The 27,207-nt window shown below is 39.7% G+C and overlaps 2 protein-coding genes across 8 annotated transcripts in view; one reads left to right on the top strand and one right to left on the bottom strand.

Moving 5' to 3' along the window:
- VSNL1 (visinin like 1) overlaps positions 1-19,154 on the top strand; it is a 95,494-nt gene extending 76,340 nt beyond the window's left edge. For all 5 annotated transcript variants that reach the window (XM_076332736.1, XM_076332734.1, XM_076332735.1 and 2 more), the window contains exons 3-4: positions 16,694-16,909; positions 17,851-19,154. In XM_076332736.1, coding sequence (XP_076188851.1) covers positions 16,694-16,909; positions 17,851-18,048 — 414 coding nt within the window. In that variant the 3' untranslated portion in view covers positions 18,049-19,154. The remainder of the gene's footprint in view (positions 1-16,693; positions 16,910-17,850) is intronic.
- A 3,342-nt stretch (positions 19,155-22,496) lies between these two features.
- SMC6 (structural maintenance of chromosomes 6) overlaps positions 22,497-27,207 on the bottom strand; it is a 43,542-nt gene continuing 38,831 nt past the window's right edge. For 2 of the 3 annotated variants that reach the window (XM_076332733.1, XM_076332731.1), the window contains 3 exons: positions 26,065-26,217; positions 24,221-24,318; positions 22,497-22,952 (listed from right to left, as the gene is read on the bottom strand). In XM_076332733.1, the coding sequence (XP_076188848.1) occupies positions 22,844-22,952; positions 24,221-24,318; positions 26,065-26,217 (360 nt within the window). In that variant the 3' untranslated portion in view covers positions 22,497-22,843. Of the gene's footprint in view, positions 22,953-24,220; positions 24,319-26,064; positions 26,218-27,207 lie in introns of those variants that run through there. The other variant, XM_076332732.1, reaches the window with a different exon arrangement.

Below are 27,207 nucleotides of genomic sequence, written 5' to 3'. Positions count from 1 at the left end.
TTTCAGCTTCATGACAGGTCTCAAACACATGATACTGTGACCTCAAATTTGCATCGCGTTCCAGCTTCAGTGCCACACCATCCCTTTCTCTCCCTGTCATTTCATATCAGCAGTGAGAATAGTTTGTTGTAGATTGCAGATATTTATAGATTTTACTGGAAATGCAACAGGACTGTCTAGTTCATTGGTAAATCTGGAAAGTTTATAGGTACATCATCAGTTAAAGACAGCATGAGGAAATAGTACTTTATATTTCAGCTGAGAATTAAAATCTTGTTCTTCACTGAGCTATTCATGTATTCAGCCTGTAGTCATGCAATCCTTCATAACCCAAGAAATCACAAAGTGCTCACCTGGAGTGGGATTCAGGTCGTGCCTGCTGTTGGGATATATAACCTGTCTTGGGATATATCACCCCATCAAGATGCAGCATCTCTTTCCATTGATAAAGAAGAATGAAGCAATGAGCTTTGAATTGGTGTTTGTTAAACTAAACGTGACAGACCATTTAAACACATCGGCTTGCAAAAATATTTTTTCAGCAAACAGTGCTACCAGAATAAAGATAGTATATTCACAGATGACAAATGTAGGCACTGTGGTACCGATTAGATATCAGGACTGTCCACAGCTGAGAAGGCGGTCAGAAATCTAGTGAATAAGAGAAGCCAGACATAAACATTTTTTGGGTTGGGGCTGCAAGAAGAAGTATTGATGCTGACAGCAGGTAGAAATGATTAAATTAAAGACCTTCTTTCTCTGCCAGCAGGGCTTTATTTAGATTGAATTCAGATGGTTTTCTTCATGAATAACCTGGACAGCTGTGAAAAAAATCTACATTTTTCTGTGCTTGTTTTGAGTATACTCTCAATGTTCCCCAAATGAAGAGACCCAAACCCTTGATACAGGGAGTCTCCAACTGGCAGACTTCTGTGAAAATACCACTGAGCTCTGGGAGCTTCCTAAGAATTAGGAAGCTACACTTACACTCTAGCAGGAGAGACTGAGCTATCAGAGGTACAGACTCTTGCTGACACTTGTGTAAGAAAGGAAGAACAGAGCTACCTCAGAAAGCAGTTTCTGATTGACCTTCATAGATTTCAGCGCTTTCGGAATTCTCTCTCTAGCATACTCAGACAACCCAAAATACTGCTGCTAACTGCTAATGGTGTTTGCTTGGGTGAGTGCTTAAAATACTCAATTTGAGAGCTCTGGTGCTGTGGTTTAGGATTTTGCCTTCTTTCTCATGAGCTGTCTCTGCCCAGGGTCATAGCAGATGATGCTGCTAAATCTACCCTGGCAGCTGCACTAGGTATCCTCTGGGCTCCATCCCAGGTGCAGGAAGAAATGCCAGTGTTGTGTTTTCTAGTTGGACCCTAGGCCCCAGCCTGGAAGACAAGCTTCTCCATATTTTGACAGCACTAAAAAGCACTGGCGCCTGTTAGCTTGGTAGGCTATTATTTTTCTTTAGACGTGTCCTGTCTAAGGCATATTTCAAGTTTCTTCTCTCCTAGTGTTTAACAGGGACTATATAAAATTCTCCTGTGTTTCTTGTTCAGTTAGTATTTGTTACATCCTCAGAGACTGAATTCCCTGGCTGGTTTGTTGAAGGTCTTTTCCTGGGCAGTATTATCACCCTTAGGTATTTGGCTGTCACTGAGGAAAGATGCAAAGACTTTTGAGACTTCTTTACAAGGAAATCTGGTTGTAACCTTAGTTATGAAGATGCTGCCAGCTCGCCATAAAGATCTCACACTGTAAGAAGGCGGGGGTTGCCCTATTTTTATGACAGCATGAACTCTAAAACAGATGAAATGCCAACTCTGTCATATATTTTTAAATAAGATGCCACATGGAGTCTCTGTGAAACTAGTTGCATTCTAGAGACAGCTGCCTTAAGAGAGCGGTTGTTCACTGAATGCCTCTCACAGATGATTTATGGGGTGTTTAGAGACTTGAAAATCCTGACCATCAAGAAGACCCTTTAAGCCAGGAGTGTGTTGAGAAAGGAATGCAATAGGAGAACAAATTCAGAAAAGCCCCCATGCTGGAGAAGATGCCTGCCTATTACTTCTGTGATAATAGCAACCAATCTTGTTCTTATTTTATTCTCATCTTCTTGTAATTTCAGTTTTGATTTTTTTTGTTTGATAATTTAACATCTTACTAGAATGAGCTCATTATTTTTCATCCTTAATTACATCTGGTATGAAATGTGAGTCTAGCAAATAAGTGTGAATTATATGTCATTACTGTTCCTCCAGAAATAACTTGTCTCTAGAGAGCATTATATGCAGTCAATTCATAGAGGAGATATGAAAGAACTTGGGGATGTCAGGAATTGGGCTGCATCTCCCAGCTGTAAACTTTAAAAGGACGTTTTAGGAACTGGCATCACCAAGAACAGTGTTCCTGGGAGGATCCCTCTTGGCAAGCATAAACCATCATCCTTCTGGAGAGCAGTTCGTAGCATAATAGTTTGGTCATGATTACACAGTTTATTGTTCAACCATTAATGTCTATAGGGCTTTTTGTTCATCCTTATTGACTCTGGGGTACAGGAATATTAAAGATGATGCGATCTGCTGCTCTCCTAAGGTAAGAGAGCTAACTTGTCCGAAGGCATGTATGACTAATCCTCCTCCAAATTCTCACCCCAATACTGAACTCTTTTTTTGCCATTATTATTGTTATTGTATTGTTGCGTGCTTGCTAAGGACTGAGTAGCTGTTGGTGTGTATTCATGAAAGCCTACAACCTGATTTATTTAACAAGTTTACCAGAATACTTGGGGGAAAAAGTCAAATCTATTACTCATATTCATTACTCAGTGTGGAAAAGCAACAGTTGTTCCCCAGTGTGAGCTAGTTACCATAATTATATTGCTGGGCAGTTCAAATTGCATCACTCTACATTTTTGAGTGTATTTTTGATTAATGGGAAACATTGATTTTGATACATTCCTCTAGTTATGCTTTGCTGTGTCTATAAATAGACCTTGTATTTTGCTCCTTGCAAGTGGATTTAGTTGGGCTTTCAGGTTTTTAGAGATTTTTTTGCAGCTGAGGGGAAGAATTCAAATAGATCTGATTTTGAAACAGAATTGCATTCACCACTACAGTGACGACATCGGTTTTACATTGGTCATGCTCAGAATTTCAGGCGCAACTAAAGTGGTACAGGTATCTTCAGTTGGTCTGGTGCACAGAGGGTAACTTAATCCAAAGGAGAGTGTGTAGCTACACTAAGCTTGTGTGATAAATAAAGCAGCAAGGAATCAGCATTAGAGAAGTGTATTGCTTAAGTGCTTTTTATTGTGTCTTCTTTTCAGCCGATTCCTAATTATGTTATTGAAACTTCAGTCATTATAATGGTGTCAAATAGTGCATGCAATGAGGTATCCTGGTGTTGGAAAAACAGGCATGGATAGTAGCTTTCTCTTAAGCATGCATATTGATGCATCTTTTTTGTTAGTATAGGTTTGTTCACCTTTTTAGATAAAGGTAATTTTTAATTAAAGGTGACTCATTCTCTACAGATTTTAGAATCTATTTTATACTATCCCTTTGTATGGCTGTTTATGGCAGGCCTTATTGCATTCTAGTGTTAAGTCATTTATAGACTAAGTATATGAATAATTGTAAGATCTTAAAGGAACCAAGTGGCAGGTAAACTCCTACCTGCTTGATTTATCTATAACAGAAGAGGCTGCTCTACCCATTGTAGCTTTTTGCTTCAGTGCAGCACAGGTATGATGGTGGTTTTCTCATGGCAGAAAGGAACTGAAATTCAAAGGTACCATGTGCTGAAGGATTTAAGTTACTTAAGCAGGCAAATGCAGGAGAGAAGGAAACCCTGCCTCTCGTTTGCAGTGCTTTAAATCAACAAGCAGCATGTTCCAGTTTATGCTAATAGGTTTATGGTTTTCTCTAAATGAGCCCTTGTGGTCATGTCTGATACCTGGAAGAGTGGATAAAACCACAGAAACCTACTGGAAGGTGATAATACAAAGTTACAGTACTGAGGAAACAGATTCTGTGGGTAATTTTCCCCCTCCAAACATTTGGTTCATTGAAGTTAATCTCATAGAAGTCTGCATCCCCCAAGAGTTGATTGGAGTAGGAGGGATGAAACTGCGGAGAAGCTTTACTCTGTGGGATGATACTATCTTCTTTAGCTGGCCAGCTGCCTAAAAAGTAGACACCTTTGGGAAACATCTAGTACTGGGTATCACTGGTATCAATATCCACATTTTATCTGCATTGGCTCATGAGCACAGTCAGTACTAGCACAGCAACAGCATATCCAGGGAGACGGCATCTCTGTGTGAAAGCAGTGATCCATATGGCCCACAGGGAGTTTTTCTACATCTCTTTCTACAGCTGGCAAAGAACATAACTGATGGAAAAAATAATTTGTATACAAAGAGGATTTTCCCTTCTTGCACCATTTTAGACAAGGAAGAAGAATGTAATGCTCCTTTACATCCTTCTACTCATCCTTTGAAAGTCTTTGTTCAAGATCCCTTCCCCTTAGGGGAGTTGATCTGTGGAGCTAATAGACAAGGAGACAGTGTACCCGAGAGCTGTCATTGTTTGAGTACCTGTGGTTTATTTTAGACCTGCCCATACTTCTTCTTAATTCCCAGAAGCTGACACAATGGGCTCTGTCATTACCTTCTCCTTTCCCACCCTTGGGAAAATCCATTGGAGTCTTCCAGGCTCCTTGCACTGACTTTTCCTCTTTCCTCTTTCTTGTTCTTCTATATTGAGCTTTAGGTTTTATCCAAATGCTGCTCAACCAAGATTCCTAGATATCATGGCTATCAATGACAGCAATAATAATACTGTTATTCACATGGAGCTACAAATGTGCACATCACTTGAAATAAATAAAACTGGTTTTTTTAATGTCAGTGAGCTCAAGAGTGTTGTCTTCCAAGACACTTTTTCTAAGCAAGAACTGATTTAGTCCACTCCCTGTATATATATATATATATATGTTTATATATGCATAATCCTTTGCACCAGAATGCTGGTATTTTGAAGTTTTTATATACTATTGGACTTGTAAGCCTTGGCATTGACCTTTCAAAAGGTTTGTGTTATAAAAGAAAGCCTAGATATGGAAGAAAATACATTATCTTGCAAAGCTGGAATCTTAAAACTGCACTGTGTTTAGAGAGTCCTTTTTTATTATTATTCTCCATAAGAACAGAATTGGAAGGATTACAGATGGATGGATCTCCTAAGTAGGGCTGTACAAAATTTTCAGAAAGGAACCTGAAAACCTATCTGCTCACAGCTTCATCGCAAAAGAAAAGCTTTGAGACAGGCCTTGCAGCAGTTAGCAATGTGGGCCCATTTCCAATTTCAAATTATTAGAAACTTCATTTTAGTACAGTTCCTCTGTGAGTTGTTGGATTGTTTTGAAACTCAGTACTGAAAATAAAAGTCAATAGGATATGCCTAGGGACAACAGGGAAAAGAAGTATGATACCAAGTCATTGCCCACCTGCCCTTTATCTATTATGCTAAATATTGCTGCTATTGCTACCGTCCTTCCTGCCTCTCACCTCTACCTTTGGGGTCCTTTCCATTCCCTTAGCGCTTCCCCCTTTTGCCCCACACGGAAACCTTACTCTCCTGTTACCAACTCTGATCAGGTATCTGTTTGTGTGCTGAGACCACAGGAGCGTAGGGACAGATGTTGTGTGGTCTCCAAGCAAAGAGATGTCAGGATACCCAGGTGGGTTCCCAAGTACTTTGTGTCACTAGCTCTGCCTAGCCCTTAGGCATTGTTAAACGTTTTGGGTACAGCACAAAAAATAGCCACTCCCAGTCCATTGCCTAGGGCTGGTTGGGCACAGAGGGATGAAGTGCACACCGCTGCGTGCCAACTGACCTAGGGACTGTGGCTGTAGTCTGGTTACTTACCCTGTTACGTGTGTTCCTATTGGGACCAAGCTGCCTGGAGGTGCAGGCTGGGGTTCCCTTTTCTAGCCTGTGATGGCAACGAGCAGCAGGGTACACAAATTTTGGGAGCAGTCAGCCCTTCCCATTTTCTCTCCTTGAACACTCGATGCTTTTCTCAGCAGACCAAGTTCTCTCAAGGTGCTCGTGGTACTTTCCTCTTTTTCCACTCCTTTGGTCTTTCTGGACTTCAGGTTGTAGTTTCCTTCCTTGGATGGAAAGGTTTATGGACTGCTCTACAGCCAAAGGTTTAATGAACTGGAAAAGATACCCGAGTCCGCCAATTCCCAGCTCACTGGAGTGAGCTGTGCTTGTAAGGGAATTGATAGTTCTCCCCAGAAGTTAAAGCTATTTGCTGGTAACTCCTGAATTAGCAGGTTTTGCACTCAATATCAAGAAAAGGGATTTTGTAGTTTAGCACTCACTGAGATCTTGAGGTTCAAATCCTCAGTTCTCTGATACTCCTAGCTACAGCCATTTTCCTTCTCTTTCTGCAGTTTCCTTTCTGCAGTACTGGGCTGTAACAACTCCATATGTATAAGAATTTTAGGAAGACATATTACATAAGTATATGAGACAGTCAGATATTTCAGGCACGAGAACTTTTTCGGCAGTTCCATCTGTATATTCATAAGATGGTTGTCTCAGACTTTAGTGACTCGTGTTTCAAATCGCTTTTTGGCTAGAAATAGCACTTACTGATGCTTCTATAGTCCCGTTCTTTTGGGAAATTTGCACTAAGGACTTCACAACACAGCAGGCACAGCATTCAAGTTAATACTCTGAACCTTTGGAGCCAAAACTCACTGGGAAAATAAAGCCTTTTTCAGAAATAAAAAGGAGCCACATGATCTTTACTGGGGAAAAAAAAGGGGCGGGAAAAAATGTCCCAGATCAGTGTAGTCTCCATTTGGTATGTTCCCAGATTCCTAAAGAGATAACATGGTGTCAAGATAAAGGATGTTGTAATTAGGCTGGGGCATAGCTACAGCACAGCAGGATCCTGACATTGTCATAGCCCTGTGCTGTCGCTGACCTTGGGGTAGTGGAAGACTGTGCCAAACTTAAAATAAATAAAGTGTTCCAGTGCTGCTGCTCAGTTAAGGAAGATCAAAGAGAAATAACATTTAATCAGCGGTAGTCGTGGTGTTATGCACTAGCAATACTAATTGTTTTGACGACAATTCTCTCTGAAGATTTTTTTTTGTTAGCACTGAGTAATAACTGATCTGCTAGTGTATTGACCTATAGCACTACCACAGCTCAATTAAGTTTCTTATTGTCCAAATCTAATCAGAGAAAAACTGAGATTGAAAATCGATTCATTTCCTGCTAGTTAATGACTAATTCCCCACAAATGTGAATATAGAGATTAACTTTCCAGGTTGAAAGCTTTTTTAGAGGTAGACCCTGCCAGATGGATGTTTGAGAAGAAGCAGCGTGGCTTCTCTTTTCCCATCCATCTTCCTCCAACCTCTTGGCATATGCTGACTGGTCTTGCTTTATCATAGCCTGTGGTATGCACTTGTTCTCTGGTTTCTAAACTTAACCCATGTCTCACACAATTGCAAGGAACTGGTATTGATAATTCAAGGTCAGCTCCTAAATTCTCATATATTTCTTCTCCATATGCTTCAAATGAGCATTTCTGCAGTGGCTAAAATAGGATGAGAGGAAATGGCCTCAAGTTGTGCCAGGGGAGGTTTAGATTGGACATGAGGAAAAATTTCTTTACTGAAAGAGTGGTTAAACATTGGAAGAGGCTGCGCAGGGAAGTGGTGGAGTCCCCATCCCTGGAGGTATTTAAAAGACGTGTAGATGAGGCGCTTAGGGCCATGGTTTAGTGGGCATGGTGGTGTTGGGTTGATGGTTGGACTTGATGATCTTAGAGGTCTTTTCCAACCTTAATGATTCTATGATTCTATGATGCTAAAAACATCTGCAAGACAGGGTGACTTAGTCCTTAATAATAATGTAAGAGCTAGTCACTGTCCTTGGAGGTCTGTGAAAGGTGGAGACTCTTCTCTGATCCCACTTCAGCCTCTACAAGTTGTGAATTTTCCCTGTGAAGGGGAGAAATCAGATTTCTTGGCTCTTCTAAATATTTCTTCTTTATGTGAAGAATTAACAGCTGCTTATGAACCTCCCCATGTGTCTATACGCATACATGTTCACAGCGTTAAAGCTACTGAGCAGAGACATAAGCAGTAAACATCCATGAGGTTTGGCAGTTCTCCCCAGTTCTTGCTAGTTGTATGACTCCCACTGCAGCAGTATCTGAAATAGTCGCAATCCTTTGTTGTGTTTATCCTCACAGCGCGCCTCTGAGGTAGGGACAGCTCATGAATTTACACATGGAGAACTGAGACCTGGATCTAAATAGTCATTTAGACTCTGGTCTTTGGTGGTCCTCGAGATTATCCTTTCCAGAGGCTCAGCCCCATGGCTCAGCTGCTGCTGCAACCTATAGACCTACGGCTGTGGATGCTGCCCGCTGCCTTGGGATCCTCCAGCAAGCTGAAGCCAGGTGGCTGGAGGCAGTTTTCCTCAGTGGGACATTTCTACCTTACACTGCAGGTGCTTAAGAGTGCAGCTATACCAGAGTCAGCATCCATGGGGGCAAAAGGCTGGAGGGCTTTTACCGTGAAGATTAGCTCTGGGACACTGTATAAGTTGGTTTTTTTTTTTTTCCTCATGTTTCTGTATTGTTCCTGCTCTGCAACTGACGCTTTACCCCTGATGTCTTTTCTTTTATTTGCCTTGCTGCAGAAAATACTGTGCTGGTTTCTGCTTTGCAGCAATGAATTTTGCCAGTGTTGAAAGGTTCAGGTCTGTATCCTGTCAGCCTGAGGTCCAGATTCATGTGTATTGATCCATTGTAATCCTATGGGGTAATCTCTTTCCTGATACTCAGCAAAACATAATCAGACTCTTTTTTTTTGGCTGTCTCGAGAGACGAACTTCATTGCTCTGAAGGAATCTGGCTGGTAAAACCCATGCAGACCTGCAGTACTAGGCTGTGGTATTGCATGCTCCGATCCTGCATTTTTCCAGGGGGTCAGTCCAGTGGACCTTTTGTTTGTGTAAAACACAATAAAAAGGCTAGAGTCGAACCAGAAAATGGCCTTTCTCCCAGATAGCAAGCAGGGGCTCACATGCTTTGGGTGTGACATGCTTTGCTACATGTATGACAAGCTGGAAGGAGATAATAACCCTTCAAAGATTGATTGGGAGAAGAGGGAGAAACAGGAAAACTGGTAAAGTTTTGGTCCCAGTAAAGGCAGCTGTAGGAGGAACACAAAATGAATCTGACTTCTGAAGTGATGTAGCTATATTAACGTGCAAGAGAAGAAAATACATCGATGCAGTTGCTTCATTGCGTATTCCATCAGCAGAAGCTGCAGTCCTACACGTGGACAGTCTAAATATCATCGTCTGCTTTGATAATCTTGCTGTTTCTTGGGTTACATTAGTGCCTAAGAGTAATACACTGAGCTTGGATTTCAAAAGGTACAAACTCTGACATAGTAGTACCATTTTTATTCATTTATTTGTATTTTGGAAGACAGAGGAAATACAATTCACTAATCATGAACAGAGTTTGTTAGGACTATGCTTGCTCTTTCCAGCTTCATCTGCAAAGTAAAAATAGCTTAGCAAAAGAAATTTTTAAGCTATCTAGTCTGGTAATAACGCAAGATGTGGTTGGGCAAGGCTCTCAGCTTTGAAACGTTTTCCATAAAACCCTGCTGCTATTCCAGGCAGTTTCTACATGCATCATTAACCCACAAGACCCAACCAACCTGCCCATTTTCCTGTGGCTGTACCGTGGTGGAGCAGAGACCCGGGATCCCCATCAGCCCCATTAGTGCAGCGCTTGCTTCAGCTCATGTGGAGATCAGTGGCATCAGTGCTGTAGCTGGGAGTGAGCTATTGCAAGAGCTTTTAGACCTCTCCTAGGATTTCTCCGCATAATGGAGTGATAATGTAGGGTGGAACAGAGGATGAGAAGGTTGAGAAGAGGGACCCATCTGTACCACACATCTGAACCTCACGTCTGGATCTGTTGCAGCATCCCATCTCTAGCACACTGTAAAGACATGGTCCAATTCCACCCCCTGGAATTTCAGTAATTAAATTAAATAATTGTAATCCTCACTTTATTTTCAATGCATATGAACAAGATGGCCCCAGACCTTTCAAAGGCATGTGATGTGCCTTTCTGTGCTGATGTGCTGCTACTCTATGGCTGGGATCTGGGAACAGGACAGGAACATCTGTATCTCAGATCCAAATCCCTTAACGTTTGATTAAATTATTAATGGAAGCATACATAGCTGCTGAAGTTACTTCTGCTTCTGTGAAGCCAAATTCTTGGGTGCTCGTTCATTGCCTATTATGTCTCTGCAGTAAACTTCTGCCTCAAAGAGCTCCGAGACTCAAATCCTCAGTGGTTATCTAAATGCATCTAAATGCTTTTCATTTAAAGGGCAGTTGGGGATAGGAGCCACAGAAGGACTTCAGCACAGTAAGGTGTGGTTAATTGCCTCTGGGAACAGGATCTCCAAAGCCTAGACAGAAGAGTTGTGTGAGGAAAGCCCTTGGAAATCCACAGCCAAAACACCTTAAAGTGGTGAGAGACCTGGCTACGAAGGCAGTTGCTCAGTACCCTTTATTGCCTGTGTCCCTTTGTGGGTTTTGCCTTGGTTGCCTAAAGGCCCTTGGGGGTCTGGATTTGAATAACAACATTTGGATGTGTTTCAGTTCATTAAAGATCTCATCCAATGAATAGTAACTTGGGGAAAAACCTTTGACAGAACTAGAAAGTGGTATGGAAATGATTTCAGATTTAGCATGATCATAGGCCCAATTCAAAACCCACTGAAGTAACTGGATCATTTGCATTGGTCCATACCGCTAATAATATACATTGTGCTTAGTATCATAGCGGTGAGAGAAAAGGAGAATTGTGAAAATTACCTGAGTTAAAGTAGATTTTTAAATATATTTAGTGGGGGGAATGCTGGAATCCAAATCTTCTCTCTCCTAAAGGAGTTCCTCAACCACTAATTTGTTAAAAAAAAGTTTGCTCTCTTTCTGATCCCTTTAACGTTAGTTCACACAAGCTGTTCCCAGTTTGGGAGCTCATCGTTCCCTGATCTGTACTATGCTGTAGCCAGTGCTTTCTCCTGAGCTGCTTGTTCAGCTTGTCTCAGATAGGGAAGGGAAGTGAGTGTGGGGTTTCCATGTCCAAACTGAGACCTTTCAGCAGGGAAAGGATGTTGAATCATCCCACTGCAGTGATTTTGGAAAGCCTGTTTTGTAGGCAAGCACTGGAAACACTTGTTCAGCCATAAGTATGTAGAAGATAGCTGGGAAGAGGCCTAGTCTGAGAATTACAAGGACTAGAAGTCTCGCCGCTTAGGACTGTGAAGACTTACTTTGCAATAAAAAACATAATTTAAGCTTAATGATCCCTCTGCTCCCCCTACAGCCAGTCAAAGGAGAAGTCTCTGAGACCTAATTGGACCGCTTCAGGTGGCTCTTTGGAGAAGCCTCTCTCCATTGACAAAAGAGCGATGCACGGCACTGATCCAGGGCGACGCTGTGGCTCTCACCCCCGCAGGCGTTCCTGCTCACAGCCCTGTCCTGCTCGGCCTTGCCCTGTCCCTGGTCCCCTCCCCACTGGTCCCCACCGCCCCTGGCAGGATGCTCTCTGCCGGCCCTCTCTGCTCCAGCGCTGGGCGTGGAGGCAGCTCACAACATTTCACATTCATTTCACTGGCATTACTCCGGAGAATAAGGGTGAGACATACCATGAATAAGAGGGGCACATTGTGCCTTGTCCATTCTTAATCCACACATTGTCAGGAAGTCTTGAAAATGTGTCTTTACCTATTTTAAAGGTGTATCTGTCCTGACCTGCCCTTGAGCTGTGTATTCCCAGGGCAGTCAAATCTCTTCCCGAAGGACAAATGTACTGGCTGTGTCTTTTTGTGCTGCTGTGGCTATGCTCTTGTTAACATTAGTTTTAAGTTGCTGCAGAAGCCCCATACCATCTCCTGCTCTCCTGCCTCCCGTGCTGCACTCCAGCTCCCACCTTGGTGCTGGAAGCTGTGAGCTTACATCAGTGACCAAGTCATCATCTGGGCATGTGTAGGCAGCATGTTCAGCTTTCTGTACACTACTCTAGTTCTGGTTGTCTCCATTTTATAGCAGAATTTCCATTTTAATAGAAATGCATCTCAAACATGATAGAACATCGCATGAAAAACAAAGCGCCTCTCAGGCCTGTCTATAGAGTCTCTCCACCCCATCCCACCAATCAAGGAGATACCCTTCTTTTTTGGACCACCCCATCACTGGGGGATTTGGGGAAGTGTATTGCTTTTGATTTTGTTTTCTTCTTTATGTTTTAGCCATATGCTAAAGCTTTAGCCATATGCTTTAGCATATGCTTTATGCTTTTTCAATAACTCCCTCCCAAAGATGATCTGAATAGAGTTGGTCACAGAGTTGTCTGTGAACAGTATTGCTTCAAAGATGCTAAAGCATCTGCAGCCAAGCAGATAAATATTCCCAGATACTTGATCAGTTTCCCCAAGACTTAAGTTATGTACAATTTGTAGATGCTATTCGCTAGATATTCTTGTTCCAGGACCCTTTGAAAGCCCCCTATATACCAGAAAGGTGTCCAGAAACACTCTGGGAGCTAAGAATCTGCAAGACAATCTCCAAAATTTAGAAGCGGAATAAGAGGGATGAATTTTTTTATCTTCCTTTTTCCTTTCTTAATTGGTAGTTGTCTATAGAGATAATACTTTCTTCACACATCAGCATGATCTAACCAGTCAGAAAACGCACAGGCCAAGCAAGAGATGAGGCTAGAGAAGCAGAAAGGAATGACCAGTGTTTGGTCACCTGTGGAACTGACTGCTGTAAAAAGCCCAGGCAGGTGTAGTTTGCCTTGATTTTTGGATGAAAAGGGTAAAGCAGGAGACAGTGCTGGTGAGTAGAGTGCACTTTTCAGTGGTACCATTGCAGCAGAAGGGAACTAGCTGCTTTCATATGTAGATTGATCACCTGGACAAGAGTTTGCAGAGGAGGCTGAAGGCTGGAGGCACTGACTTGCCCCGTGGCTGTAGCCTCTGAAACTCCCAGTTGTGTTTCTTTACTTGTTTTTGAGGCATTCACTGAGCTCATGCCAGAGTGCCATATGAGGCGGACTAAATCACCCTCCTCATATTCCCCCTGCCAAAAATGGGTGTTTGTCTTCCAGAGATCCCTGTCTCCCGTTGCCACTTGGCTCAGACTGTTTTAATAGTCAAATAACTTTTTACCAGAGCTGGCTTCTTTTACTCTGTAATTGTTTTGGTTTTCTTTTACTCCATTTCTTATTTATGAATCATTTCAAAACAGGCCAATGGAAGTCTTCAAGTAGGTTTTTAAACAAGTTTTGACAACGTTTTTTAGTTGTTCCGAGGTAAAAATGATACAAATCAGCAGGTACAGACTGGAGAAGAGTGCCTTCAGTCCCTAAAGGACCTTTTACTGTATTTGCTCCCTAGAGGGAGGCAAACAGAGAGAAAAAAAAAGAAAAAAAAAAAAGGCATCAGTTCCATTTGTTCATCTTACTAGGCTGTAAATGCCAAGGCTTAGCTCTGAGCAGTGTCACTGCCTTTCTTACCTCCGAAGAGAAAAAGTCGTTGTCTTGTCTGTGATGAAAAATTTAGAAGGATGCTTTTCTCCCTGCTACGTGAGGTTAATGGTACGACTGGCACGAGAGGTAGGCACAGCTTGCTTATGCTCCTCTGACGGGAAACTGAACAATATGTTCGTGTTTCCCCAAGAATAATTTAGAAATGGTCTTCGGCATCTCCAGCCACTGACCCCTCCTAATCTCCCGCTTTGTTCTTGGGCTCTTGAGTATTTTTGGGTGTCTGCCACTTCTTAGCCATTTTTGTAGGTGAGCTGCTTCATTGTAGTTTAGTTCTTTGGTCCCACCCATACATTTGTACCATTTCTCAGTCTGGATCGTAGGAGAAAGCACCTGAGTGTGTTTTGTTTCTCTGGAAAAGGACAATCCCGTTTCCCTCTGGCTGCTTGCCTTTCTGTTACAGAAACTGCGGAGTGACAGAGTCACAGAAATACCGATCGGGCGCATCCTCAGCAATAGTCAGCTCTTAACCGAAACACTTGGAAGACTGTAAAATTTTGAAGTATTTTGTTTCGTAACCTATATGTCACAGGACAGTGATCAGTACAGATTTAAAAAGCAAGAGATTATTCTAATTGTCTTTTTGGCTTTGAACAGCCAGCAAGCTCCCAAGAAATAGAAAGGGGGGGGGCAGTGGAGTCCCAGTGGAGCTACAGAGCACAAGAGCCACTTCTTAACTTCCCACCAGTGATCTGCAGAAGTGTACATATATTTATACACACACACACACGTGTAAAATTAAATACCGCCTACGTTAACATCTCCAGTTGATACAGAAGTTGGGGGAAAGGTAGGTCATGAATAAGAGAAAGCAATGAGCAGGATTTTCAATAACCTGCAAATAATGTTCAGGTTTTGGATAACATTCACATAACTTACTTTGTACTGACACAGCTGAACCTAGAATTGTGAGCCTGAAGAGCCTTTCCACGGAGGGAGCTCTGTTTGCTTTGACAAAAGGTTGAGGCTTGCACTAGAAGAGCCATTCAGCAAGGTCTGGTAGCTGCAGTCACTGCAGTCCTGAATTGTATCAGAGAATCTCTGAATTGTATCAGAGAATTACGAGCCCAATCATGCTTACCATACTGGAGTCCAAAAATTTTTAAAGGTCAAAAGACAGAAAGCACAGAAAGAGCTGCAACAGTACCTTGAGGTATTTACATCTCCATCAGTTTGGATTATCAAAACAGAAGACGTCCTGGGTTGAGCACAGGCATGTAAGTTACGTTTTCAGGAGGAGATGATACCAAATGCCTCTTTCAGCTATTGGAGGAAGGTGGTAGAAGCAGCAGCTGGATGCTGACCCATACAAAGTCAAATGAGAAAACAGCAACTTTAACAGCGATGTTAACCTGGACAAAATACCACTGGAATGGGTACAGCATCCCTCTCTCTCGATGCCTCCACACCATGTTCAAATATCTTCCCAAAAAGATACTTGGGAACTGAGATGGCATATTTGATACCTCTTCTGAGATAATACAGAGATTTGCATCCCTTTTGGGGTAATTCACAGCAGGGCAATACTCTGAATGGATGGAGGTGGGCAAAATTTAAGGAAGATTTTGCATTGACTATAATGCCACTGAGCCAAAGAAAAGATTGTATAGCCGTCATACCTCTCTACAGGAATGCAAAGGTTATCTGGAATTGTGTCTGAAAAGTGTCAGAGAAAACAGTAAGTTGAAAGGAAACTTTCAGGTTAGGACCCCTTTGGCAATGCAGCAGTGGCTCCTGACATGACCCACGTGGCCACAAATTTGTTGCAAGCAGCAGGCTGTGCACTAAGTTTTGCATTTTTTAGGGCAAGCCACAGTATCCAAGTAGTCATTTGGCCTCCTCAAAGGAAACGCAGCAAAGGCTTGCCATATTCTACATCTGTATTTAGTCAGACAATTAGTAGCGCCCATTTCTGTATATGCTGTGAGATCCCTAAGATCCTCCATGAAACCTGAGTGCATTGTTCAAGAGCTTTCACAGCTGACCACAGCAGCCATCAGCCTGCGCTGAAAGCTCTGGACGGGGAAATGGAAAATTGTAAAATGCAGATTCACTTCCTCGGCTGCCACTGAAGTCTTTCCTTCAAACTTACAGTATTAAATGCAATACTTGCTAAGAACTGGAATTTAAAAAAAGCACAAAATGAGATGGCTCTCAGAGTGGTAGTAATGCACGTTTATACTTTAGGAGCATGAAAACCTCCATGAAATTGTGTTATTTGTGTACAGTCCCTTCACTGCAATGGGACTTCAGCACTGGTTTAAAACTCCCTTTCTTAAGAGGTATGTTTTCTTGAGTCTGGGCCACAGAAAGAGCAACTACTGTCTCAAACATTTCTTGAGAGAAAAAATATCACCCGAAAACCTACATGCTATGGTCATTTAAAATATTTTGTTAAGCTACAGTCAGTTGCAGTGTTCACTGATAATGGATATTAAACACAACAAGCGTTGTCCTGTATTGTTTAACCGAATCTCAATTCTCATCTTATGTACTTGTATTATGTTGGTTGGCAGAAGAGAACATATGTTCCTGGTTTTTTAGGCTGTATCTGGATTATTTTTATTTTTTTAATAAATAAAGTTACATAACAACAAGCCCACACATCTACTTGGTTGCAACATGTCAAGGGCTGGTTACTCCCAGGCAGAAAAATACTGCTAAAATGTACCTTGGTTGCTGTATTTCATAGTCTCAGAATATTACATAGAATCTCCCATTTGCGCCCAACTTCATTTTAAGGTTCATCTAGTTAATTTAACTTTAAATCAGGGTTAAATATATTTGTACTATAGTTTGCGGTAAGCGAAGAGGTTTTTGTAGAAATAAGTTTTTAATAACCATTACACTGTAACCGTTACGGAAGCTTACACTGCATATCTTCAGTTTTGCACAAAGCCCACCAGCAACTCTTCATAAATGCCTCACTTCAGTATTTTGCAGGCAGGTACATAGCTTGCTCCCCTGCGTTGCCCACAGTTCTATTTATTACTGTATTTTGCAGTTCTTCCCATACGGAGATGCTTCAAAGTTTGCCCAGCATGCCTTCCGAACCTTTGATAAAAACGGAGATGGGACCATCGACTTCAGAGAGTTCATTTGCGCACTGTCCATCACCTCACGAGGCAGTTTCGAGCAAAAGCTGAACTGGGCCTTCAACATGTACGACCTGGACGGTGACGGTAAAATTACAAGAGTGGAAATGCTGGAAATTATAGAGGTGAGATCAATATGACACTTAAAAATAACATGTCTGAACATAAATAAAATTCAATTACTTGTTCACATACCCTTTAGATTTTAAGCACACAAGAGGCTGTAATATCATTAAAAACATACATTACATACATTCATCCTATACTGACTCATACCTAACTGATGCAAGCACACTAACATTGTAATAGATGTAATCTTTGAGAATTGCAGAGAGTACACATGTGCCTATAAGCTTTTAAATATCAAGAGGTATTTTTTTTTTTTCCCCTGATGAATGGATTAACCATAGGAACAGCACAGCAAAGGATTTACAAAGCCCATCTCAAAATCACTTGACACCCATGAAATTACTGGTTTGTAGCTCAAGTAGCTGAACCCTTACTGGATATTAACGTTAGATGATTACAGAAATTTACAGGGATAACGCCACACTGTTTTAAGTGAGCTCCCACAGATGGGCTTTAAGATGACCACAGCATGTAACAGGAAGGATAAAGTTTAACACTCTCATCATCTGCCGGCTACTCGCCACAGTAATTAATACCAGATTTTGCTCACATGTACACACAGGAAGCTATTAAAAGGTGATGACTTCTAAAACTGATTATTCAGAATTTATGCGAAATATTTCAATGGAGTGACTAAAAGCCAAATAAACAGTTGATCCAGAGAATAGGTTACAACAGTTTTGCACTGTGAAACAGAAAGCCAAAGAAATTCATTCTAGGATGCAAAATGCAACCACCGAAATACATCTGAAGAAAGTAGAACACATTCTTCCTTGGTTTAAGTATATGGACACCTGATTCTAAGAAAAAAAGAAAGAAAAAATCTTTAGGGAAACTGGCAATCATTTTATTGTTGGAATCTCTCTCCAGAATTTGATCACATCAAAAAATCAGGTTAATTCATATGTTGAATTTTCTATTTGGTTTCTTTCCAAAGGCCATCTACAAAATGGTGGGCACTGTGATAATGATGAAAATGAATGAGGATGGTCTGACGCCTGAGCAACGGGTAGACAAGATCTTCAGTAAGATGGATAAGAACAAAGACGACCAGATCACACTGGATGAATTCAAAGAAGCTGCAAAGAGTGATCCTTCCATTGTATTACTCCTGCAGTGTGACATTCAAAAATGAGCTTGTGTACAATGCGCCATAGACTGCACAGAAGTTTAATGTTCCATTCAGTTTGCAGCTATTTCCACACACACAAAAATTTGCTTGGACTACCTATAAATGGACTTGCTTCTTGTGTTTGAAACACTTGTGTGCATGAGAATGTCATTTGCTAAAGAATTTTAAAAATATATATTATAAAAATAAACTGCCACAACGTGATGTGTGCAATGTCATTTCATAACAACCCTATTCCTCTGAAGCCTGTGCAGCAGTCCTGTGCTGCAGTGAATTATATTATTTATTGTTCATGTTTTACTGATGCTAGCTCTGTGTCTCCTAGACTGAGTAATGTTAGTGACACTGAATTCCCATGGTAATGTTAACTGTTTATTATAAATCATGTCACCATTCTGCTGTAAAGTAGTACTGGACAGACAGAGGGGAAGAGTTCCTCAGCTCTTAAGTCTGATCCACACACGTGCTTGTATTGTCAGTGGATATAAATGTACTTCATTTGCATGCCTTTTAGGTTTGCCTTAATTCTTACCTCATTTGCATCCCTTCAATCTGGAAAGAGTTATGTCAGAGGAATGCAGTATATAAAAAAAAGAAAACCCTGCTAAAATGATCCCTTTAATTAAAAGTATATATAAAAATATATATATATAATGTTTAAAATATTGTTTTATTGGAAGTTTAAAGGTTTTATTGAAAGTGTATTGATCTTTGCCTGAATTTTCAAAAGCTTCCACAGAGGTTGCAATATATATGTCCCAAAATAAATTTATAACATTTGACCTTTTCCCCTAATTCTTATTTCATGTCTTCAGCACGGTAATAGAAAAGAAAAATAGTTGAATCTCTCTAAGTATCTGTCACTGTACTACTGGGAAATATATATTTCATTACAAAAGCATGGAGAAAATTTCTTTGCACTCACTCACTCAGAGTCATATTATACGAAACCAAAAGTTGTAGTTCTTGTATTTACCAACAGAGCAGCTGTTTATCCTCTAAGATGCTAACGCTAAGATTTAGCATTATACTGTTAAATGCTAGACCTGTGCTTACGTAGCTTTTTAAGCTAGCTGGAAGTCAAATACAGTTTCTTTGCTTGGCCTAAACCTGGTCTTTTAATGTTTTTCCTTCCTTAAGTAAGAGTCTTTCCTCTTACCATATGACACTAGACTACCCCGGGTTTATTATAAACAGACATGTTGTCAAAAATCATTACTGATAAATTAACCAGAGTATGATGATTGAGAAGGGATAGTGAAGAGAACCACCTTCCTCCTCAATTCTATGTGCATCAATCAAGTTTGGTGCAAGTACGAGTTCTGCGCAGCCCTGGGAAAGCATCGAGAACCAGCAGACTGCAGACATTGCAGATAAAAGTCTTTCCTACACCACGCTTCCCAGTTGCTTTAAACATCGGTTCCTTACAGGATTACAAAAAAAAGTCTGAACATCTTACAATTGCATGCGTGATATTTCTTCTTTGCCTTACGAAGAAATGAGACAGTACTCTTAACAGCTAAAAATCAGACGATAAAACATGACCCAAAACAAATCAATCATTCTCTATATATTCAAATTTTAAAAGCGAAGCTCATCTTAACATTGAGGAAAAAACACACCACCACCACCACCCAATTTTACACATTTTGCTAACAAACATGGCGGGGGGAACACAGAATCAACTGTTGTCACGACCACAGCCATCCTCTCACATTTAAGTTTCTTCGTATTCCAAACAAACAGCAAAAGGCAGAAATTTCAACTACATTTTTTAATACCAGAATTTTACTTAAGACTACACAGGTAATATTCTTAGCAAATTAAGAGTGGTATACTTTGTACGTTTGGCTGTAACTTAAAAATAAAACACGCATTCTGAAAATGTTACATACTTCTGAGAACGATACGCCCATTTTTTCCACTCAGGCTTAAATTACTAGTTGCGGAGAGGATGTTGAATATTCCTGGGAATTTATGCCTCTTTGGTTTATATATACTTATTCAAGAAGCAGTACCTCATTCTACATTTCCCTGCACCTCGAATTTATGTAGCTGGACAGGCTCCATTTACTTTAATGCAGCATTAAGCAATGCATCGCCATCCAAAATGGCCAACAGCTCAAACCCAGTCACAAAATGTAACATCAGCACTGCACTTCTCTCTCTAGGGAGCTGGTATAGTAAACTCTGTATTTAAAGTACCAAGCAAAAGATAGTTTTGAGACCTTAGTAGGATCATTGCAAAAATAAGTGCATCCAAGCAAGTGCTTTAGTAATCGTTTATTCAGAACTAATCCTCTACCATGAAAACAGCTGCTTATATTATACAGTCAGGGACACATTTTCATCAAGTACAGCGGTAGATTAGAATAAATACAATATATTGATTTGAACCAAAGACCAGAACTGTTGCCAACTGCACCAATATTTCAAGTAAGTCTACAGAAAACTTGGGAGAAAGCTGAAGCGTTAGCTCAGTAGGAATGTGATAATTTTCCTTAAGCTCTTTTCTCCACACCACTCATTATAAAAGTCCTAATGAAGATAAATGTTTTTCTCTCTCCTGCCTCGGCACTCTTGCTTTATTTTTTTTGGATGCTGAAGAAAATCAGGAGGAAACAATGCTATGCAACTCTATCATTTCATATTGTAAAAGGGTCTGAAACATATTCTAGTTTCATCGTAAAATCGAGTCAAACTGAACATGTGGTTCATGATCAGGTAACAGGATCGAGGAGTCCCAGTACAAACAAGCTGGGCTTGTGTTCCAGACAAGTTTTGCCAAGTATGCACTTTGCATGGCTTCCTCCTCCCCCCCCGCCCCGCCCCGTATTTTCACATAATCCTAAACAAGTTATAAGTATCTTTAATATGTATTTCATCAAATCACAGGATTATGGATTGTTTAGTTTGGTAGGGACCTCCAGAGGTCCCTCCTCCCTGTCCAACTCCCTGCTTGAAGGAGGTGCAGCAGCCTATTCAGACCCCGAAAGCCTCCAAGGATGGAGGTCCTACAGCCTGTCAGGACAACACGCTCAAATGCCTCATACCTTCATCACGAACAATCCCACCCCCCGGTTTATCCAGCCAGAACCTCCCCACTTCAATTTATGACCGCTGTCTGCCTCTCTTCTGCCACGTGCTTCAACAAAAGGCCTGGCCCTGTTTTGTCAGTAACCTCCCCAAAGCTGCTCTGAGTCTGCCGGCCCATTACCCTGGGCTTTCAGAAGTAAACGTCTGAAGCCTTTAAAAGATCACTAGACTTAATTCCTACAGTTAGAATGCACTAGAACTGCAGTTAGGTTTCTCAGTGTATTTCCTTCAATTCTTATCTAGCTTCCATATTTTAGAGATACCTACAAGTTTAATACATGCTTGCATAAAAACTAAACAACATTAAAGAACATAAAATACTGTGCAGCGGCTAAAAACAAATTTGGCTACGAAGCTGCGTTAAAACTTGCACTACAGTTAGGTTTTATTGAGGAATTGCTATTCAGTAAATAACTGTACAGACTGCAAAACTGTTCTCTGAATAGTCTCAATGGCTTTTGTATCCCCATAACGTCAAAAAAAAAAAAGAAAGTATGTCTAATGGCTGAACTCTAAAAAGTGATTGTTTTTGAAGAGCTCCCAACAATTTCAAGTTCCTGGAGAAAGGAGAACAGAAGAGAAAAAAAGTTAATTTGGTGCAGTGTGAAAAATCTGGTTCTTCTTTCTCCCTCTTATCCCCAATAAATGCTTGTATTATTTAAATAAAGCAAGTTTATTTTATTTTAACTGCTCTAGTATAGTCCCGGGGGAGGGTGGGGGTGGAGGGGGGGCGGGGAGACCCAACAAAACACAGGCCTACAATGCTGTAGAAAAGCTACTGTATTATTTCCCAAAATTCTTATTCCACTTCATTCCTCTATATTGGAAGGACTTCTGTCACTTTGGTTTGTTATAATATCTACAGATTTAGTCTATACCTGCAACGTAATATAATGCATTATATATTATATATAATATATATAATATAATTAATATCTACAGACTTAGTCTATACCTGCAAACTCAGACTGTGCAAGAACTTAGTTTATTGGAATTAAGAATCTAAGTTTATAAAGCCACAATTTGCCAGGTTTTGTAAGCTCATGTCCAAAGAAACTCAAACTCTTCCCTATAAACTCTTTAGGAAGAAGTGAAAGCACTTTTTTCCTGCCTAGAGAACATACTGCAAATAAATTTGTCACTTCTCTAATTATGAAAGTATACACTGTAAGTACTAATAGTTTCTCATGTTCCGCTGCTGTGGTTCCAATGGAAAAAAATGAAACACGTTTTACTGCATGTATTAATTAGCACACGTTTAAGAAATAAAGCAGAGCTAGGAAGAAACAAACATTTTTAACTTAATGCTATTTTTAAGTGTGTAGAGACACTAAAACATTACCACAAGTATCAGTTCTCATTGTTTATTAAAATATTACTCCACAGTTATACAAAATATATTTCATATTTTCCAGAAGAAAAAACAGAACAACTGATAAAAAATTCTCCTAGTTAGTAGTTAAAAATATCAACTGAACATTCAGGATTTTCTCATCATCAAAACTGTGCTTATTCTTTGTCTGTACACATACAGTAATTCTTAAAAAAAACAAAACCAAAAACAAACAAACCACAGGAACCTCTTCTTTTCCTGAGAGTATCTAACAAAAGATCCTCTTATCCAGCATCACGAAGTAATAACTTTACACTCATCATTACACATTTATCCTCAATAGTATGTCATATTCATACACAGAGACACTTATTGATCTTCCTCTTTGTCATTCCTATTTTGGAAATTCAATGTTCTTTGGCCTCTTTCAGGGTCTTGCATTCGAAGGATTCGAATATGGGAACTCGTAGGCAGAGAACTAAAAATAAAGCATGCATCATTTAAACAGTGTTTCTTCTCCACGAATTTTAGTATTTCCATATGATTCTTTCCATTACATATTTTCCTTTAAATAACTCCACCTTTTTTCTTTGACAGTTTTAAAAAACAGTAACATGGGGTGAAGTTCTGGCTTCACTGAACTCATACTGGAGCCAGACTTCAGTAAAAGCTTGAGGTGAAGACAATGACTGATTTCAATCATGTGACTTCTAACAATTAGGCTACCTTAATTATAGAAAAGGTACTTTTAAGAGAAACTCCAAATGAAATAATGGTTGAATACAGTTCATACTTGCCTTACAGATCCTGAAGTGGCACACACTTTATACATGTATAATCGCTCACATCATACTAAGAATGAGCAAGTTCCTAAACATCCATTTACACAGGCTGCTCCACCGATTATCCTAAATGTATTTTTTCTGACGGTGCCTCCGTACTTTTGTTAAATTAAATGTTTGTTGAACACGCAACATGTAACAAAATATAACAAAACCAAGCTGCACTTGAATTATTAAACTTTTAAACAGTAACCATACAGAAAATTCCTATATGTTTATTGAACACAGTTTCAGAAATTCCCTCCAAAGCATTTCCACTTAAATAACAACAGAATACCATTATTCTACTTTTTATAGATTTTAGTAAGGGAAGACAATTAAATCAACTTCATTTGGAAGACTGCTTAATTATCCCACGCAGGCTTCACTGATTACATTTGGCTAATAGAGAGAAGAGTTGGCTGCATAAGGTTAGACAGTGACTGTCCCCCTAAGCTGGGCATGGCTTTACCAGGGAAGTAAGTTATCAGTTTCTAGATCAAGGATACTTTAAAAAAAAAAAAATCAACTCAAATGACAAACTTCTTGAAGTACTGTAGTATTAATAGGAAAAATGGACAAATGCAGTCTTCTGTTAATTTTGGGAGGGGAGAGGGAAATACAGGGCTAAAAGCTACCAGGAGCCTACCTGACACAATAAAACATTTCAAAAAGCTGTTCTACTTAAGCTAAACTGATTCAAGTCCCACTGAACTACCATATTAAGAGACATAATGTAAAGAAGAGTGAAAAATCTATTAAATTCTCAGAACCATCAGCAATGAACTGCTTAAATGTTCATGTTCTACTGCTCTACAAAGAGCAAAATTTCTTTCTCCTCATATTTACTTTTTTCAAGTTATACTCCTTGCAATAGAACTTCCTTGTAATTCTTGTACCAGGAAACATAACGCAACACTATTACCTCATGCTTTGTGGGGTGAGCAAAATGAACTGTCGATGATGCTGAGAGTCAGCCACCTTAAGAATCATATCCATTGCAATTCTTCTGTTAACCATGTCCTAAAGACAAAAGATTTATCAGGTAGTGATACTGACCGTGTACTTCACCGGCCTATTATTGCACAAATTAGGACAAATGCTTAAGAATATATTAATTAGAAAATACCTTAATAGAAAAACCTACCGGAATTAATTCATATACAGTAAAGCTTAGCTAAAGAAAAGTCTAATGAAAACTAAGCTGGAGAAACATTGGGGTTAAATTCTAAAAGCTACAAACTATAGTCTGGGGAAATTCTTAAATTCTACTTTTTAGTACACATGCACAATAGAAAGCTTCCATCGGAACAATCACACACTCCTACTCACGTTGTCTTTCTGTAAACTTTGACATACACGTAGTACTTCTTACTTTATTGGTACGCTGAGATTAACTGTATTTTAGTAGAATAATGTTTCCTATAAAAGCCTGCCTCAAAATTACCTGAAAGGATTTAAGGGCTGCATGAAACCTAAGATATTATGTAGCTTGCTTTTATTATTATGATTATTATTATTATTATTATTACTATTTTGAACACAACATCATGCATTAGGCTTACTGAAAACGATGAGTAATGGGAAGCTATTATGAGAAGGGGTTAAACAAAGCTCTGCGTCTATACACTGTTACACATGAAACTAGGTATCTCCCTTGCAAATATGCTGACGGAGTCCTCTTGTGGTGGATCTCCAGGATTACACCAGAACATGGAGACAGTAGGGTTGCACTTACTGGCACAGCAGTGGAGAGACAAATTGTGTGGAATTATTTATGGGACAGATGACATGGGAGTTCTCTGCATGGCCTATGGTTCTGAGTATCCACCCTTTTCTGGACAGATGGATAAAATTCTGCACAACTAATTTGTAAAAGACAACCTAAGCTTTGGAAGTCGGCTGACAAATGACTGCTTGACCACCTTGGATGATGCATACTTTCCTTTTTGAAATTCTTTATATACGAAGTATATTATCTTTTTTTCCCCCCTCTAGGTCTGTGACTCCCAGTAAATAAATCATTGATGGGGGAGGGACACTGAAGGCAAAATGAAATAATCCAGTATCAACTCTCTGTCTCACAGAACTAATTCTTTTCTCAAACCATACCACACTGCATATTAATAAGGAGGAAATAAAATAAAAATGTATTTAAAAAAAATTGGTTAATCGCCTATCCAGGGAAGCTGTACACAAAGATGAGGTTTAACAGTTTTAGCTGACATTAGTATTTAATGTTCATTACTCTGCATTTCAGCATCTTGGAAAGATGCTACTACATGAAGTATAAAACAAGTTTCTGAGTAGCAACAGTGAACTCAATTGCTACACTTGCTCTGAAAAGAAACACACTGATCTCAAAATTGGTAGAAGCCAAAGCATGTGCCAAGCCCAGAACTGTCACGGCAATATACAGAGGCAACCTGTGACAAAGACAGTAACAACTGCTTGGGGAACTAATAAAAAGTTGTATTTTATTATTTTTGCGCTGAACTAAGGTTTAAGCATGTGAAGTAACAGAGATGCTTATCGCTCTAGGTACCAACTTCAGAAACAGAACAAGCTTCGAAAGTCACTAAGCAAAGCGAACAAGATGTCTAACAAGTTTTGGTTTGGGGGATTTGGTTTTTGGTTTTGGGATTTTTTATTTATTATTTGCAGTTAACTATAGTGTTTTAAAATCTAACCAAATACAGATAACAACCCAACTGTTTCACTAATTTATATAAATCAGAATGGCAAATATAGTTTAAGTTCAAACTATACCATGTAGACATCAAATTCATCCAAGCATCTGAAAGGAGATTCAGTGATGGACCACAGAGAAAGAATGAAACAAACTGTTGAGAAGGAACGTTCACCTCCTGATAAGGATCTCACATCATTAAGGGCAGCTTTGTCTTCCTCTCGAGGCTGAACCTTGAAATAAAAAACCCTGAGATGGAGACTTCCTAACAAAATCGTAATTTTAACAGCAAACACATTACACACGAATATGATAAGAGATCACTTGAAAGCAATTTTATGCACTTCACCGTCACTGCCATTCTGGAATGGGATGGCTCCTAACCATTTAATGATACATTTCTAGGATCACTGCAACTTTCTCCATCAGAGTAAAATACATGGAACAGATTGAATGACTCTGCCAGTGTTTTCTTACTCAATTCTCTATTTTTAATAGCTATTAAACATCGTTTAATAAATGTCAACCAGTGTGGTTATATTACAGAGTAAAATCCAATGTTTACCAGCAAAATCCAATGTTTACCAGCTACAACAGAAAAGCAGGTAATTGATTTACAGCAGGAGTTTAAAGGAGGAACAGTTTCTTTACCGGAATACATGAAACATTGTGAACAGTCCTTTGGTTCCATTGATTATGATGACACCTTGTGGCACTCCCCCTTTAAGATTAACTTAAGCATTTTCTTGTCCTGTTAATTACATTACCTTTAACAAGCTAAGCAGAAAAACAAGAATTATTTTGGGGGGGTGTCTTTTCGTGGTTTTTTGGGGGGGTTGTTTTCTTTTTTTCAATTTACTTTCCTTTACTAAATATAGATCTCTTGCATGAGAAACATGAAACATCAGCTATAAAAAAGAAATTATTGTGATAAAGCCAGGTAATGACTTGACATTTTATGGATTGAGTTGGAGTTCTTCAGATACATATCCTTCACCTGTTTAATCAGGACTGTGTCAACACGTACTTATGTTGTCACTACACAATTTTCCCCTCAATTCCTAAAACTGAAGTCTCCCACAGAAACAAAAGTAAATACCCCTATGACTAAAACTTTTTGGGAGGTATGTTAAAAGATACACAGAAAAATCGTAACATTGAAGCTTTCAGCCATTAAAACTTGTTTAAAATAACAACTAGAGCCATTATACAACCACACAACT

The sequence above is a fragment of the Aptenodytes patagonicus genome, chromosome 3 (assembly GCF_965638725.1).
Source record: "Aptenodytes patagonicus chromosome 3, bAptPat1.pri.cur, whole genome shotgun sequence".
NCBI classification, from domain to species: Eukaryota; Metazoa; Chordata; class Aves; order Sphenisciformes; family Spheniscidae; genus Aptenodytes; species Aptenodytes patagonicus.
The sequence above is the reverse complement of the archived record's forward strand: the minus strand, read 5'-3'. Positions and strand labels throughout refer to the sequence as shown.